Source organism: Pelodiscus sinensis, chromosome 7 (genome assembly GCF_052426305.1).
Source record: "Pelodiscus sinensis isolate ZL-2025 chromosome 7, ASM5242630v1, whole genome shotgun sequence".
In the NCBI taxonomy this organism is placed as follows: domain Eukaryota; kingdom Metazoa; phylum Chordata; order Testudines; family Trionychidae; genus Pelodiscus; species Pelodiscus sinensis.
In genome coordinates, this window is record NC_143058.1 from 22166198 (window position 1) to 22185594 (window position 19397).

Sequence of the window (19397 nt, forward strand, 5' to 3'; positions counted from 1 at the left end):
GGCCTGCATCTTTATGATTTGCAAAGGCTTGTGTGTTCCATTGACCCTGATAGTTATGTCAGTGGGAATTTTAACTCCTGGTTAGGTTAACCAGACTGTTATCCAGGTTATTTAGGTTATCAAAAGTTCAGGATGATATGAAAAGCATTCCACAGGTCCTCCGGATTTGAAATTGAGCATTAGAGCCAATAATCTATCCTCTTAGGTATGTAAAGCTATCAAAATGCAACAAGGCAGCCATTCTAGCAACCAGCATGCCAAAGTAATTGATTCTGTCTCAGCAGAAACAATGAGTTTTAGTGAAAGCTATTAGGAAGCCATGACTCTAAGAAATTCATTATTAAAGATAAAAACAACAATAAATATAATGGAACATTAGAATGATTGCTTCAACAACACAAGTGTACAGATGCTGAAGGAACTGCATGAATATAATCCTTGGACTAAGTGAAAGTTGATGCCCAGGAACTGATAAAACATGATTCAAAAAGGAAAAGGTCAGAGTATATTGAAAGAAGCAAAATGATTACCATTTGGAGAAAGTATCTTTAATTAAAACTTCCAAATAGGGAAAAAAAAACAGTTTATGCCTTAGAAGTTAATTAAGAGATAATTGCTCCAAGATAGGTTTTAAATACCATACATAAAAATAATAATGTCACAATGATAAGATCAAAGATCAATTTTATTATTGCGCGCAAACTTACCCGGAGTGACAATATTGCCAAGAGTGACATCTAATTAGTAATGGGGGATTTCAATGCCAAGGTACGGGATGACACTTTGGTTCCTCCTTTTCTCTGTGCACAGAATAGTGTAGTCTCCTGAATATGGTAATACTGGTTTTGGGGATAGGGTGGATGTGGCTGCATTATACTTTTGGCCTATTACATATAATATTTCAGAGTAGATGATCTGGTCTGGCCTAAAATTCTCTAACAGAATGTCAGAAAGCAACTGGAAAGCACAGCCCTCGATACCAAAATCAGGACACTTAAAGACTAAAAGAATTGGGCCTTTTAATTGGTGGAATGCTATTCCCAGACAAAAATATCAAAATGATAATGTGGGATTCCCCAGAGGGATCACCAGGAAATGAAGTGGCCACATCTGAACTAGAAGGAAATTTAGATCAACTTTCCATGATGTCATAGCATAAAGAGGAGCTGATTTCAAAAGAACCACATTTGTATGCATGGCAAGATTAAAGATCAAACTTAAAAAAACAAACTACCTAAAATCATGAAAATTGCCGGACAGTAGTTAATAGACAAGAGATTACAGCAGCACTTTGAAACAGAACTGAAGAAAGATTTCAGGTGCTGCAAGGTAAATCTGATATATCCTAACATAGACGGCAAAGAACTGTAATTGGTTTCCAACTAAGCAAACCTAAAATCCAGATAAATGTCAATAGGTGGAACCATGTAGAAGAAAGGAAAGAAACTAAAGCAAACATTAGCTACTCAAAAACACCTAAAAAAAAGAAGCATTAAATACAAAAACATAAAAAGGAAAAATCAGTGAAAAACAACCTGAGAAGAGACAAGAAGAAATACATAGATCAAAGAATCTGAAGTGGATCTAAAAGAGGTGATAATAAAACACATCAATTCAATAAGGTAACTAGCAAATTTAAATGGTAAATTTAAATGATCATTTATTTTGACTGTTTATTTTCTGTGTTTTAGAAAGTTTATAATCCTGGAGAGAACATTACCTCTCACATTACTTAGTTTCCTTAATAGCCTGTCATGTGGGGCACTATCAAAGGCTTTTTGAATATCTAAATAAATGAGATCACCTGATTCTCCTTTACAACTTTGCTGACATAATCAAAGAATTCTAAGAGATTACAGTTCTGCCATTTTCCGCACAGAATCTGTGATGGTTTCTCCTTCATTTTTAACAATTATTTCAGTCAGTTTTCCTGGGTTGCCCTTTATGTCTTTATTAAAGTTTGAGCTTCAGTGATGGACAGCATCTGAAGGTCTAGTTTGCAGTGGGTACATGAATTATCCTCCAATTCTTAGGTTTAGTATCGGATTTTAATGAGAGGTTGCCTATTATTGCTAGTAGTTCTAAATTTCTACAGAATTGCTGGAAGTGTACCAATTTATAGCCAGGTGTTGCCTTATTCCATTTTTGTCCTGTTATATTTTTTCAATAATGCTTTTTACGTGAGGTTTTCCCTCTCACACACACTTTCCTCCCCCACATCATTAAGCTACATGAGATTTTAGACTTCCTGTATTAGTCATGTGCTGCCAATAGTTTAACAAAAATTATCTCTAATTGGTCTGTAATGAGCTTCATGTAACAGGGAATATATGTGTTTGCAAAGTAAAAGTATATGGGAAGGGAGAAGCAATTCGTTTGTTTTTCTGTTTAAATGAGATTAAGTGTCATAACAATAATTAAGGGAGGAAGTACTACCACTTGACAAGCTGACTGATTTATATGTACTTTACCTGAAATATGCTCTACAAATACTTTTATTATCTACAAGATAATCATCTGTCTTGGTGCTATCCAGAAAATGGGTAATCTCAATAATAGAAAAGTAAAGGAAAACAACCTTCATTTTCATGACAAAATTAGAACCCAGGGCTCCCCACCGCATCGCACCCAAGCCTTTTTCAGAACATTTCTGTCCCATAAGGCCCTTTACAAGTAAGGAAGGTATTTGTGATTTATTTTGAAGTATATAAAATTTGAATACTGTCATAGTCAGATAAAACTTGTTATTTCAAAGAGCATATGCAGCTTGCAAATTTAATATTTTTACCAGCCTAGAGAAAAAGGGTACATGTATTTGAAAAGGAGAAATCTTACAATTTTCAAGTTGGTTTACTTACGATCAAACCACTATTACTTTGCCTTCTTTCTCGGCCATGGAGCTTTTTGTAGAAAATACCTCCTGGATTAAACTGAGTACTCCAAATAATCATATCACCTTGATAATATACATCCATCCCAGTTATCCTTGAATTATGTTCAACATGTGAAATTTGTTGATGAACATCACTGTAGTTGAATGGATATATAAAACCCAGGATATCAGTGTCATTAGCAATGTAGAGAACTTGATCTTCAGAGCCTGGGGATTATTATAATGAAATACAAAAATAAAGTGAATTTCAACTAATACCTAGTAAAAATACCAATATTTTTCATTTGAATCTATTTTTATGCTTATTTGGTATTTCTTAATGTTGACAAAGGAACTTGGTTTGTGTTTTCCCAGCCTTCTAAAGACTACCACACTACCAGCACACCTGCAGTGTACTACCTGATGCCCATACACAGTGTTTGCCTCAAGGAGTTTATTAAAACACAAGCAACATATACATGGCAAGGGAAATTATGCAAACATAGCAATATAATTGTAATTTACATATATCCCATTTTATATATACTGTGTACATTTAAATATTCTTATACATACATTAAATATAATTTTTACAAGCCCAAATTTAATATATATTATTTGAACTTGATCTAAAAATTAAGAAAAGGCAATGATCCTGAGTCCATTGAAGTTAATTAAATTTTGAAATGTTTTCAATGGGAACAAAACAGAGCAGTGTCATGAACCATATTCACCATTAAATTAAGCATTTACTCATACTGTTCTCTGAGAGTACGTCTACACAGCAGGGCTAAAAACAAATTAAGCTACACAACTTCACTATGTCAATTGTGTAGCTTAAATTGAAATAGCGTAATTAGTCTTTTGGCACTGTCTACACAACAGGAAGTCGAAAGAAGAACACCCCCTTACTCCTTGTGAAATGAGAGTAACAGGAGTCGAAGTAAGAAGTCCTTCAGATCATTATTAGTTCAAAATAAAGGCTTGGTATGTAGATGTGCATTACATTATTTCGGAATGCATCAGCTATTCTGAAATAATGCTACTGGGTAGACGTACCCTGAGATACCCTAGTTATTACCTATCTGAAATGCCTGGCTACCATTCATATTTTATGTATATGATAGTATTCGCTGAACTCTATAAATGAAGTTTGAGAAAAAATGTGATTACTGGATATATATATAAAGAACATACCAATGGACTTTGCTTTAATTTAAAAATGAGATCATATTTGTCCAGAAGAAATACTCTCAGTAACTACCCTCCCAAATCTCCTGCCTTATGGTTATAAGATGTTCAAGGCAATTTGCTCCCCAGCTATTGCTAAACATGTCACAAGAGGAGTTAATTCACAGGAAATAGCAACAGAAATAGTGGTCCTGCAGTTGTGCCACTTTGTTATATGCCATCTGCCAGATTGGTGCCTAGAAGGACAGGGTAATGAGATATTAGGAATGGCAATATACAAAAACCTGTAGGAAAACATTTCAATCTCCCTGAATACACAATAGCTGATTTAAAGGTAGCCATCCTGCATCAAAAAAACGTCAGGACCAGACTTCAAAGAGAAATTGCTGAACTGCAGTTCAACTGCAAATTTGACACCATCAGCTCAGGATTAAACAAAGATTGTGAATGGCTAGCCAATTACAAAAGCAGTTTCTCTTCTCTTGGTGTTCACACCTCCAGAACAACTGCTAGAACTGGGTCTCATCCTCCCTGCTTGAATTTACCTCATTATCTCTAGCCTGATTCTTGCCTGCATATTTATACCTGCCTCTGGAAATTTCCATTACATGCATCTGACGAAGTGGGTCTTTGCCCATGAAAGCTTATGCTCCGATACATCTGTCAGTCTATAAGGTGCTACAGGACTCCTTGTCGCTTTTGCAGGGTAATGAGAGTGACTCAATTCTCTTAAAAAGACTAAGGATTAATAGGTAAAGATATTAAATTAGAAGCCTAAACTGAAACTCTTCTATGATAGATTACAAGTAACTGCCTAGCATCAGCAGAATGGTATGCTCAAGATTCTCTATCTTGATTTAATTGGTTCCTCAATAATAAATGTAGATTATGTGTAGAGCAAATTAATAGTCACTCAAGAAAGTCCTTCTTCTGTGAAATGTCATCATTTGAAAAAATAGGGCATTCCATTTTCATATAGTGTTGATTGTGGCCACCAATAGTACAATATTGCCTCCCCTCCACTGTTTGAGTGTTAGTAACCGCTATAGAGGTATTGTGGACATAGATTTGTATTTCCAACAATTCAAAAATGACACTTCAACACAGAATAGAAATTTAAATTATTTCACTCAGGTAAGGGGTTTATTGCTTGTTTTTCTTTTAAGTCAAAGAAAATTGCTCCTGTATGTGTTGCATAATATGGAGGAGCATACAATGCTCATTCCTTAAGACAAGGAATTAGTCAATTAGTCAATTATCCACTAGCATTTTACTAACAATAATAATACATGCATATGTATTCATGTTGTATTTATATATTAGTTCAAAGTATTATGCCACAGTGGGAAAATAATATTTATCCATTGTGACATAATCCTTTGAGCTAATATATAAATACAACATGAATACATATGCATGTATTATTCCAGTTCAGCATTTAGAGATTAAGGTCAGATTTTGAAAAGTATTTGGTCACCTACAAATGCAGATAGGTACCTGCAAGGAATTTAAAAAGTGCCTATGTCAATTAGAGGCCTAAATACCTTTGTTAATGGTGCCCTAAGTCATTTGTCCAAGATTGTTCAGCAAACCAGAGAGAAAGTCCCCAAATCCCCAATCATTTGCTGCACACATTAGAACATGTTTCCATGGGGAAAAAAAAATCTGATTCTGCTCTCAGGTCTCTAAAATTTCAACACATTAGCTATGTTATTTAACAGTTATATCTGACTTCTCGTGCTTGTGTGCTTTAATATTAATATTGTCATTATTGAAAGACATATTTAAACAGGAGAAATTGTAATTGGTAGAAATGTAGAACACATGCAGGGCAAAGAAATAGTTTGCCTAGGTATACTTGGAAAAGTCTGCTTTGTTGATCACAAATAGATATTTCTGACTCATTTTTTCTTAACATGAGCTATAGAAGTCAAAATATAGAAGTATTATTCATTAAATATGTAAATAATTATGTAAGTAATTTACTAAATGTTATTAATTAGTTATAATTTTTGCAGCTTTACCTTTTGCTATGCAGCTGTTATTCCTTTCTTTATAATTTCTCTCACATATACATTTGTATGATCCTTTAACATTAGTACATTGATGTGAACAGGTGCCGAATACCATACATTCATTGACATCTAGGAAGAAAATACTCATTACTAGATAATTCAGACTTGGGTTAAAATGATCAGAACATTGTTCTAAGATTCATCTGAACACATACTTCGAAGCACTCCATTCCTTCCTGAAACAATAAGACAGAAATTCCTTGCACACAAATCTGGCTTTTGTCAAGCCATCATTCACTTCATATCAACGGTGAACAAAACACTTCCTCACCAGACTCTCTTCCTGTCTTATTTTGTCTCCCTCCTTCCTACTACTATCTCTAATATCACTTCATTATAATTAATTAACATTTGTAATAAATTCTGAAGATAAAAATATTAAGAGTATTACCAGCATCTCCAAGGATGTTACAGTCTAATAAAAATCCTACTGACTTCAGTTTCTTTTATTTGCCTATTTCCCTTTCCTTAAGATTAAGTTAGGTTGCAATGCTCTTACTCACATTTGTGAGTAGTCCTACTGAAAACAATCAAAATACTTGTGTAAGTAACTGCTCACCAAGGGTATGTCTACACTACCCCGCTAGTTCGAACTAGCGCGGCAATGTAGGCATACCGCACTTGCAAATGAAGCCCGGGATTTGAATTTCCCGGGCTTCATTTGCATAAGCGGGGAGCCGCCATTTTTAAATCCCCGCTGCTTCGAACCCCGTGCAGCGCGGCTACACGGGGCTCGAACTAGGTAGTTCGGACTAGGGTGCCTATTCCGAACTACCGGTACACCTCATTTCACGAGGAGTAACGGTAGTTCGGAATAGGAACCTAGTCCGAACTACCTAGTTCGAGCCCCGTGTAGCCGTGCTGCACGGGGTTCGAAGCAGCGGGGATTTAAAAATGGCGGCTCCCCGCTTATGCAAATGAAGCCCGGGAAATTCAAATCCCGGGCTTCATTTGCAAGTGCGGTATGCCTACATTACCTAGTTCGAACTAGGAGGGTAGTGTAGACATACCCCAATTCGCTAGAGTTCAGAGCCTGTCCCTGAGAAAGGATATGGAAAAAGTGGATCTTCTCACAATTTCAGAGTAACATTTCTAGCACAAAAATTTTGACTTCTCTCAAACTTGCTGGGTACACTTTACACTGCAGAAAGTGCCCTTCCCAAGGTATTAATTACTTGTCTTAATTATTCCATTTGATCTTCTAAAGCTTTCAATGTTAAAGATTGCTATTCTTTTTAAGCGCTCAGAAAACAATTTGGTGTCACCAGTACCTTCACTTAGTAATTTAAATTCCACTGCTTTAAAGGATCCATTTAAATTCCTTTTGGAAGCTTAAAATAATCTGTTTACATCTTCCATTATGGAATCATTTAATATTTTGACTCCCATCTCCTGATATTTCACTACCTATTTTTTTCTTGAACGACAACTTCAGGCGAATTACAGACACAACTAAATCCTTCTCTTTCTTGCATATTTTATCATCTTGATTCCTGTAGCCTGTAGCTACGGCTGAAGACCTCATTCTGCTAAAAGTCACATTTATCTCAACTCTTTCACTCCATTGACATTTTTTTCCTTTTACCCCATTCTTCTGGAAATTTCAGCATTATTTCCTCAAAGATAATGTGGTATTTCTGTAAAGTGTTTCTGACATATACAAAGGACCTTACATAAACATCTAAATTGTACCAAATGGTATGTTAATTGTAATCTTGCAACTATTGTCGATGCATCTAGCTTTTTAAAAAGTTAACTTAGTCAGAGTGGTTGGAGTTCTACATGTCAATAATCTTTCAATTTAACAGCCTAAAGAAGTAATCTAAAGTGATCATCTTAATCTAATAGAAGCCTAACAAATAAAATAAAATAAGAAACAAACAAAACCCAAACTGGTTGTGCATGGCACCCGCTGATGAACTTCACAAATAGAACAGAGTTGATTAGGAAGAGTACATTAGTGAATAGGTGGAAAAAATGTACTTCACTCTGCATTTCTCGATTCCTGTTCTTAGAAGTGGATGGGACAATTTGGCTCTTTAATTAAGAGTGATACAGAATGAAGGGATTTGGAGATGAGATAAATGGGATTTTTATACCTGTATGATTTGCTCCAACAGTGTGTTTTTTTTCCCCTAGTCAGCCCTATGAAAGCTATTACCTATGGTCTTCACAAACAATGCAAAATGATGAAAAACTACAGCAAGCTCTTGTTACATTTCTCATTAAGATGGGGCGTGCACACATGTATAAAATGTGTTTTATGGCACTTGTGTATGTGATGGGGAAAGGATTAAACTTTTTTATATGAGTATAAATTTTGATAACTCATCAGGTTAATTACTGAGGGTATTTGTTGCATGTGCTGGCATTAGTCTTGAACTTGGATAAACGTTATACAGTTGCAATAGTTCACTAAGTAAATTGATAAAGAAATATTTAGATTCTTTCATTGGTTTTAAATATCCAGACAAATGGTTATTTACCATAATAAATGTAATTCATAGAGAGCTGTTTTAGTTTAGTCAGTGGAGTTTCATGAACACCCTCTTGTGGTCCCAAAGAGTCAAATATTTCTCGCATCTTTCCAATGAGAATGCTTGACCTAATTTGGACCTATTCTTCCTGAATTCTTCCCACTGAAACAATCAGTGATTTCTGAGTGGCATTCTGGATTTTAACTTTCAGTACCAAATGCAAGCAATCTGAGATGTGTATGGATCCTAGAATTGATTACCCCATCTTGAGGAAAGGAGATAGTGCTGAAGAGGACATAGAATAAGAATAATGTTATCATCATAGTGCCTAATAGACCTATACCTGGATTAAGACCTCATTGCTATAGGTGCAGTAGAAAAAACATAGAACAAGAGAGTCCATAACTTAGGGGTTTTAAAGTCTAAATATAAGACAAGAGATGACTCGGAGATATAAACAGATGGGGGAGTACAAGTAAAAAGCAAGACAGAATACATCAGCATGATAGATAGTGGTCTCCACACCCTAGCAGCCTAAACGGTACCCAAACTTTTAATGAGCCTTATGGCAAAGAAGAGATCTGAGGAAGCATAGAAAGTATGCTTATTATGTTTGTAGATGATACCAAGCTGGGAGGGGTTGCAACTGCTTTGGAGAATAGGATCATAATTCAAAATGATCTGGAGAAACTGGAGAAATGGTCTGTGGTAAACAGCATGAAGTTTAATATGGACAAATGCAAAGTACTCCACTTAGGAAGAAACAATGCATTTCGCACATACAGAATGGAAAGTGACTGTCTAGAGAGGAGTACTGCAGAAAGAGATTTAAGAGTTATAGTGGACTCCAAGCTAAATATGTGTCAACAGCATGATGCTGTTGCAAAAAACCCAAACATGATTCTGGGATGCATTAACAGGAGTCCTGTGAGCAAGACACAAGAAGTCATTCTTCCACTCTACTCTTCACTGATCAGGTCTCAATTGGAGGATTGTGTCCAGTTCTAGGTACCACATCTAAAGAAAGATGTGGAGAAACTGGAGGAGGTCCAAAGAAGAACAATAAGAATGATTAAAGGTCTAGAGAACATGAGTTATGAAGGAAGACTGAAAGAGCTGGGCTTTTTTAGTTTGGAAAGGAGAAGACTAAGAGGGGATATGATAGCAGTTTTCAGGTATCTAAACGCGTGTCACAAGGAAGAGGGAGAAAAATTGTTCTCCTTAGCTTCTGAGGATAGGACAAGAAGCAATGGGCTAAAACTGCAGCAAAGGAGGTTTAGGTTGTATATTAGGAAAAACTTCCTAACCATCAGGGTGGTTAAACACTGGAATAGGTTGCCTATGGTGGTTGTGGAATCTCCATCTCTGGAGATATTTAGGAGCAGGTTAGATAGACATGTGTCAGGGATGGTCTACGGTACTGGGTTCTTCTGTGAGGGCAGGGGACAGGACTTGATGACCTCTCGAGGTCTCTTCCAGTTGTAATATTCTATGATTTTATTATTTTAAAGTGGATAATACTGAGATTTTGTGGATATTGATGAGGAGTGCCTCCTGACCATGAAAGAGATTCTGAGATAAAATACAAAGGATTTTTTTTTCGAAAATTTAACAAGGGGACCATGGAGACAATCATCAGTGGTTGATCAGTCGTGAGCACTAACATCTCAACAGCAAATGAGAGACGAGAGATAAAGTACAAAACGTGCATTGACTGAAAGTCCAGACTGACTCTGAAAGGACTTGAAAGTGAAGACAAGCAAATAATGTCTGATGTAAAAGAGAAGAGGGAACAAATAGAGCAATATAAAAATGGGGAGTGACATGATCAAAATGATATAGTAAGAACATGATCTTTGTAGCAACATTCTAAACTAATATGGGTGAAGTAAGCATCCATTCATTAAAGCAAGAGAGAAAAATGCACTGGTAATTGAGACACGAGATGTTGAGAGCTTGGAAGATACATATAGTTGTGTGTGGATGGAAGGGAAACGGCATAGCTTAGCAATTTTCTGCAGAAAAAAATCAACAATATTCAGACATAGTCTGTATGGTTGTGTCTAGATTGGCAAGTTTTTTCTGCAAAAGCAACTGCTTTTGTGGCAAAACTTGCCAGCTGTCTAAACTGGCCGCTTGAATTTCCACAAGAACACTGACAATCAGTGCTTCTTGCGGAAATACTATGCTGCTCCCGTTCAGGCAAAAGTCCTTTTGTGCTAAAGCTTTTGTGCAAAAGGGCTAGTGTAGACAGCTCAGATTTGTTTGGAGCAAAAAAGCCCTGATCTCAAAAATGGCAATCGGGGCTTTTTTGCGCAAAAGCGTGTCTACATTGGCACAGATGCTTTTCTGCAAAAAGTGCTTTTGCGGAAAAGCGCCCGTGCCAATCTAGATGCTCTTTTCTGCAAATGCTTTTAACGGAAAACTTTTCCGTTAAAAGCATTTGTGGAAAATCATGCCAGTCTAGACATAGCCTATAAATACATCTACACAGCAGAGCTTAACTCAAAATAAGCTACACAAATTGAGCTACATGAATTGTGTAACTTATTTCAAAATAGCTACTTTCAAAATTAGGAGCATCTATACAGCACTTAGTTTGAAATAGAGCACTCTTCCTCCAACTTCCCTTACTCCTCATACAAAGAGGGTTACAGGAGTCAGAGTTAGCAGTCCTCCAGCTTAACAGTATTTCAACATTATTTCAAAATATCTGCCTGCTGTGTAGACGCCTACTAAGTTATTTTTAAAAAATGGTGCGTGTAGATGTACTCTAAGTGAGATTCTAGAAAGAAGCCTGAGTCAAAGAGGTTTGGGGCCTTAGTGATAGGTGCTGTCCACAGTAATCAAGAAAGGATATAGTAGGTTCACAGGAACTAGAGGCCTGTCAAAATGGAATAAATTTTGTGATGATGAAGCTACTTCTTATACAAATAATACACCAATATGCCTTCCTTAGTACCCACTGAAAATTCATATACTACAATCTTAGACTCTATTCTGTCAGACAATCACTTTTGGTGTTATAGTGACACATGATCCGTTTTTACCAAAAGTTTAACACTGATTAGATATCTAATATAGTCAGTGAAAATGAGGCAGAGACTGAGATAAAAATTAAAAAAAGAACAAGTTAAAAGTTACTTTAAGCAATTTAGATGTCTTTAAATTGCCAGGACATGATGAAATACATCCTAAAATATTCAAGGAGCTGACTAAGGACATATCTGAACCATTAGTAATCTTGGAAAATGGGAAAGATTCCAGAGCACTGGAAGAAGGCAAATATAGTACCAATCTATAAAAAGGGAAATAAGGTTATTGCAGGAATTAGAGTTGTCAGCTTAATTTCAATACCTACAAAAGATAATGGAGTAAATAATCAAGCAATCAGTTTGCAATATCCAAAAGATAATGAGGTGGTAAGTATCACTGAGCATGGATTTGTTAACAAACAAATCATGTCAGACCATTCTAATAGCTTTCTTTGGCATCGTAACAAACTTTTGGATGGAGTGGGGGGAGGCAGCGTATTTGGTACGTCTTTAATAAGGCTTTTGATACAGACTGACATAACCTTCTCATAAACAAATTAGTGAAATACAATCAAGGTGAAGCTACCATAAGGTGGGTATATAGCTGGTTAAAAAACAGTTTCCAGAGAGGTGTTATCAGTGGTTTACAGTGAAGCTTCAAGGGCATTTTCAGTGAGGTCTAACAGGAATTGGTCCGGGATCTAGTTCTGTTCATTTTTAGAAAATACTTCCTAATCATCAGAGCAATTAAGGACTGCAACATATTAACTGAGGAGTTTATAGAATCTTAGTCATTAGAGGTTTTTAAGAATAGGTTAGACAAACACATATCAGGAATTACGTAGTTATTATGTAGTCCCAATGTGTGTGCAGGGAATTGTACTAGATGATCTATTGAGGTCTATTGCATTCCCACATCCTATGATTTTTTCCATATGCCTAATTTTGAAACTGAGTATGACTTAGTTTGTGTCTTCATAGGTGATCTGCAACTATCTCAGGAACTGGCTTCTCTCAGACAGAATGAAAAACATTTGTGTGTGTCTGCCTCCAAAACCACAGATGGGCAAAGTATGCAGCACCTAAATCTTTTTTCCTTAGTTGAGTTTTTTGCAGAGTGTCTATTTTTTACCTGGGGCCAGAATAAAACCTGAAGGTGCAACTACCTAAAATACACCAGAAATTAAATAAGTTTTGGATTAATCCTCCAGGAAAAATTACTCTGGTCCCAGAGAAAGAGTCACTGTATCAGCATTTGGCTACATAGTGGCGAGAACTGAGATGGTTGGCTCTGAACTGAGGTGACTGAGTCCTTTCATCACCTCAGTTATGAATGTGCATGACATACAAATTTGGTTGTTTCCAGAAAAGTTCCTAAAGTTTAGTGGCACAGGGCACATAACCTCATAAGACCGAATATGTAAAGTGCACCTCAATGAAGTGCACGCTTTTACACTATTGAAGTAATGCTTAAAAAACCATAATAGAGCATCTCATGTCTCAGAAATATCAAAATTCATTTTACAGAACTCTAATAAAGAGTCCTATAAACTCAATAAGATGTCAGTAAGGCTATACCTTCTAATTGAATGAAACTATTTCTCTTCACAGAAAGACAGAATTAATTGTGACAATTTGATTTTGCGCACAAAAGCTGATGATACTACATATATAGTTTTTTTTAGTCTCAAGACTACTCATTGTTGTTTCTTTAGTAGTGACAGTAATAGTGGCCAGAGCCCTGGGCTCATTTAAGTCACCGCCAACTCACCAAAGTGCCATGTAGGGCATACTGCACGGCTCTGAGGACTAGGGGAGAAATGCATACCATGGTCCAGGTGGCACTGAGTGCTAGCCATCCTGGCCCTCACGCTTTTGGAGGATGCCAAGTCAGCCCCTCCCCCCCACACTTTGCTCTTTGGCCCATGGTGACTGTCGGCCCCACTGTATGTGGATATCTGTGGATCATTTTTAGAGATGCAGATGTGGATACAGATGCTAATTTTATATCCATGCAGGACTCTACCTGTAGGGTCAGGAAGTAATTTTTCTCAGGATCAAGGTTTACCACCTTCCTCAGCAGCATGGATGGGTAATTTGACAGATTTACCGGAGGGTCTCGTACAATCATTCCTCTGCCATTGATGTGCCCATGTGTACCAGTGCATCCCAATCCATTCTATTTTTTGTCTTTGGCACATATTACTTTAGTCATCTCTGGGCTGTAATACGTTGTCTTAATTTCAGTTAATTGATTTAGTGGAAGTTGCATGACGTTGGGGACCTATGATATTCAGGAGGTCAGACTAAATGATCTGGTGCTGCCTGCTGGCCTTAAACTTTGTGACTCCAAATAGCAATCATTTAATTTACTTAGTAAATTATGCCTGCCATTTAATTTACTGAAAGGATGTGGAGAAATTACAATAATAAATGTTAAAGTAAATATACTGTACCTTCACATTGCCTATTCCTCCTGTTTCTCTGAAATCCAGGCTTACACCGACAGAAAACTAATGATTTTGTTTGATTACAGTATGCATCATCTCCACAGGGATTCACATTATCTTCACAAGTAATTTCGGTACCTAAGGAATCGACTTTTAAATTGGTAAAATGGAATATCTATAAAAGGTAAAATACTTAATTGTTATGCTTTCTTTCATTTTACTATACATTCTGATTAATTAAATAAATTTGGCAAGTACAGGCAGTCCCCGGGTTACGTACAAGATAGGGACTGTAGGTTTGTTCTTAAGTTGAATTTGTATGTGAGTCGGAACTGGTACATATTGTAGGGGAAACTCTAGCCAAACATTTCTCCAGAGCTCAGTTTTATTCTCCCACACCTCACTTCCCTCAGTCCTTTATTCTCAAGCTGAGGTGTCTGCTGAGAGAAGCCGCTCCGCATCTCCCTGGTCTGTTGGGGGGAGTGCTAGCTTCACGTCTCCCTGGTTTGCTGGGGGGAAGCAGCTAGTGCGGAGTTGCCTCACCCCGTTTGTAAGTAGGGATCCGATGTAAGTCGGATCCATGTAACCCGGGGACTGCCTGTACTAATGCTGCTTGAATACAACAAAAATTATGAAATGTTTAAATTCACTTCAGTCATGCTCAGAGTCCTGTATTTCAACAAACATGTGCAACTAATTGTTATTGGCAAAAATATTTGGACACGGTGTTTGTGGTAATGGCCTGTTACATGTGGGTGTCCACAAGCAAAGTCTCTGTAGTCTTATCCAATTAGGAAACAGAAACAATACCATGTTTCTTATCTCCCCCACTCAATCAATCAACACTGATAGAGTATGGTATATTTGCAGATAACTACATTTGCAATCAAGCAAAAACTATTTTAAAAGCACAATCATACATATAAACATCCTCCCAAATATCTCTGAATAACTAACAAATATGAGGAAACTAGAAGACTTGGGTCTAGCTTGGAGCTGGAGAGTGGAGGAACTGTGCAGGCCTCTCGCTGGCACCCCCCAAGCCCAGCCCAGGGGAGGAAGGAGCGAAAGTGGAGCCATGCTGGGTGGCCTGAGGCTTCTGCGGCAGAGGCCATGTATTCACTGCCTATCCCCAGTGGTGCTTCCAAAGGAGCAGTGGAGCAGCGGAGTTTCCACCATCCCTCCCAAAACAGTCTGGCTCTGGGACAGAGATGTAAGGGTTTGGGACAAAGCAGCCACTTATCTGGGCTGGTGGCAGGCGAGATGAAGAGCCCTGTTCCCATCTGGCCACTCCCTTGGTGGTGCAGCTGCCCTCAGTGGTCACTCTGCAGTATAACTGTCCTCTGTGCCCGCTACCTCCAGTCATGACTATAAATAAGTATGGCATAGCTCTGCTTAGCCCCTTCCCTTTCAATGTTATGGAAAACAATCGAATTGCAGGCACATCCTGTTTTCCTGGCACAACCAAATTCTGACCTTAGGATAAGAGGAAGCTGCATATCAAATTTGGTGGTCCTAGATCTTACTGTTTAGGAGGAGTTCCTGAACATACCAACTCGAAGACAGAAAGACAGACAGGTGAACACACAAATCTGTGATTAGATATAGATATAGATATAGATATAGATATAGATATAGATATAGATATAGATATAGATATAGATGGTGCTGCCTGGAACAGCGTACCAGGCGTACTGTCACCTATTTTCCCAGCCCACAGAAAGGGAATGGGATGTCCCCTGCATGTACCGGCACCTGTTTTCCTGGGGCAGCTCAGCTCCTGACAGAAGCCTGCTCGGGACGCAGGACATTTTTTCTTCTGGCTCCCAGTGTGACATTGTGGCTTTTAAAGGGGCTGTGACCAAATTTCGGCCCCCAGATCACTTTTTTTTTTTTTGATCAACAAGTTTTCCTTTTATTTTTTCCTTTGGCCTTTCCTTTGTTTGGATCAACAAGTTTGCCCCAGAGTACCGGAACCCTTTTTCTTACCAAAAAAAAGCACTGGATATAGATATAGATAGCAAGATGGCAGGGGACATTCCAAATGCAAAGGATGAAGTTCAGTTTGTCAAATTTTAAATATTTTAGTCTCTCAATTCTAGAAAACATCCATTCACATTTTAGCAGTGGGTATTTTACTTATATACATTTATTCATAGACTCATAGACTTTAATGTCAGAAGGGACCATTATGATCATCTAGTCTGACCCCCTGCACAGTGCAGGCCACAAAATCTCACCCACCCCTCCTAGAATAATCCTCTCACCTATATCTCAGATATTGAAGCCTTCAAATACTTTGAAGACCCCAAGATGCAGAGAATCCTCTAGCTGTGATCTGTACCCCATGCTACAGAGGAAGGCGAAAAACCTCCAGGACCTCTGCCAATCTACCCTGGAGGAAAATTCCTCCCTGACCCCAAATATGGCGATCAGCTAAACCCTGAGCATGTGGGCAAGACTCATCAGCCAGACACCCAGAAAGTTCTCTATAGTAACTCCTATCATCCCTCTATTGACCTATTTCCCACTGATAATGAATGGTCAATTAGTTACCAAGATCATGTTATCTCATCAAACCATCCCCTTCATAAACCCATCTAGTTTAATCTTGAAACCAGATAGATCTTTTGCCCCCACTACTTCCCTTGGAAGGCCGTTCCAGAACTTCACTCCTCTAATGGTTAGAAACTTTCGTCTAATCTCAAGTCTAAACTTCCTACTAGCCAGCTTATATCCATTTGTTCTTGTGTCCACATTGGTATTAAGCTTAAATAATTCCTTTCCCTCCCTGGTATTTATCCCTCTAATATATTTAAAAAGTGCAATCATGTCCCCCCTCAGCCTTCTTTTGGTTAAAGTAAACTTCCAAGCTCCTTGAGTCTCCTTTCATAAGACAGGTTTTCCATTCCTCGGATCATCCTAGTGGACCTTCTTTGTACCTGTTCCAGTTTGAATTCATCCTTCTTAAACATGGGAGACCAAAACTGCACACAGTATTCCAAATGGGGTCTCACCAATGCCTTGTATAATGGCACTAACACCTCCTTATCCCTACTGGAAATACCTTGCCTAATACATCCCAAGATCGTATTAGCCTTTTTGACGGCCATGTCACAATGGCGGCTCATAGTCATTCTATAATCAACCAGGACTCCGAGGTCCTTCTCCTCCTCTGTTACTTTCAACTGATGTGTCCCCAGTTTATAACTAAAATTCTTATTATTAATCCCTAAATGCATAACCTTACACTTCTCACTATTAAATTTCATCCTATTACTATCACTCCAATTTACAAGATCATCCAGATCTTCCTGTATGATATCCCGATCCTTTTCTGAATTGGCAATAGTTCCCAACTTTGTGTCATCTGCAAATTTTATTAGGACACTTCCACTTTTGGTGCCAAGATCAGCAATAAAAAGATTAAATAAAATTGGCCCCAAAACTGATCCCTGAGGAACTCCGCTAGTAACCTTCCTCCAACCTGACAGTTCACCTTTCAGTATGACCCGCTGTAGTCTCCCCTTTAACCAGTTGCTTATCCACCTCTCAACTTTCATATTAATCCCTATCTTTTCCAATTTAACCAATAATTCCCCATGTGGTACTGTATCAAATGCCTTACTAAAGTCGAGGTAGATTAGATCCACTGCATTTCCTTTATCTAAAAAATCTGTTACTTTCTCAAAAAAGGAAATCAGGTTGGTTTGGCACGATCTACCTTTTGTAAAACCATGTTGTAATTTGTCCCAATTGCCATTAGCCTCAATGTCTCTAATTACTTTCTCCTTCAAAATTTTTTCCAGGATCTTACATACTACAGATGTCAAACTAATAGGCCTATAGTTACCCGGGTCGCTTTTTTTCCCCTTTCTTAAAAATCGGAACTATATTAGCAATTCTCCAGTCAAATGGTACAACCCCTGAGTTTAGAGATTTATTAAAAAATTTTGCTAATGGACTTGCAAGTTCATGTGCCAGTTCCTTTAATATTCTTGGATGAAGACCATCTGGGCCCCCCGATTTACTCCCATTAAGCTGTTCAAGTTTGGCTTTCACTTCGGATATGGTAATATCTACCTCCTTATCCTCAGTCCCATTTGTTAACTTACCATTATCCCTAAGATCTTCATTAGCCTCATTAAAGACTGAAGCAAAGTATTTGTTCAAATATTGGGCCATTACTAGATTATCCTTAACCTCCACTCCATCCTTAGTAATTAGTGGTCCTACTTCTTCTTTTTTTGTTTTTTTTCCTATTTATATGGCTATAAAACCATTTACTATTGGTTTCATTTTCCTTTGCAAGGTCCAACTCTACCTGACTTTTAGCCTTTCTCACTTTATCCCTACATGCTCTAACCTCAATAAGGTAGCTTTCTTTAATGATCCCTCCCATTTTCCACTCCTTATATGCTTTCTGCTTTTTCTTAATCACCTCTCTGAGATGCTTGCTCATCCAGCTTGGTCTAACACACCTGCCTATAAATTTTTTCCCTTGTCTAGGGATACAGGCTTCTGACAGCTTCTGCAACTTTAACTTAAAATAATTCCAGGCCTCCTCCACTTTAAGATCCATAATTTCTTTAGTCCAATCAACTTCCCTAACAAATTTCCTTAATTTACTAAAGTTAGCCCTTTTGAAATAAAAAACCCTAGTCTCAGATTTTTTTGTTTATCCTTCCATTTAATTTAAACTGAATTAGCTCATGATCACTCAAGCCAAGTTTGTCCCCTACAACCATTTCATCTATGAGGTCCTCGCTACTCACCAAAACCAAATCTAAAATAGCATCCCCACTTGTTGGTTCAGCAACTACTTGATGAAGGAATTCATCAGCTATCACATCTAGGAAAATCTGAGCCCTATTACTATTACTAGCACTTGTTCTCCAGTCTATATCTGGAAAGTTGAAATCTCCCATGATTACACAGTTTCCATGAGTATTTACTTCATTAAAAACATTAAAGAGGTCTCTATCCATATCCAAATTGGATCCTAGTGGTCTATAACACACCCCAAGCACTATCCCAGGGGAGGATCTGATAGTTTTCTTCCCCAATGTGATTTTTGCCCAAATGGACTCTGTCTTCTCCATTCCATCACTTTTTATTTCTTTACAATCTACCTCATCTTTGATATACAATGCGACTCACCACCTTTACCCTTATTTCTGTCTTTCCTAAACAGCACATACCCTTCAATACTTGTACTCCAGTCATGCCTAGTATTCCACCATGTTTCTGTTATTCCTATAATATCTGGTTTCACTTCCTGGACCAATAGCTCTAGT

General features: G+C 37.7%; 1 protein-coding gene across 1 annotated transcript in view; it reads right to left on the reverse strand.

Moving 5' to 3' along the window:
* Window positions 1-19397, reverse strand: part of LRP1B (LDL receptor related protein 1B) — a 1362068-nt gene that overhangs the window by 98659 nt on the left and 1244012 nt on the right. Inside the window, exons 75-77 of the mRNA XM_089779714.1 lie at window positions 14107-14238; window positions 6088-6207; window positions 2859-3100 (exon numbers count right to left, since the gene is read on the reverse strand). Of these exons, the coding sequence (XP_089635840.1) occupies window positions 2859-3100; window positions 6088-6207; window positions 14107-14238 (494 nt within the window). The remainder of the gene's footprint in view (window positions 1-2858; window positions 3101-6087; window positions 6208-14106; window positions 14239-19397) is intronic.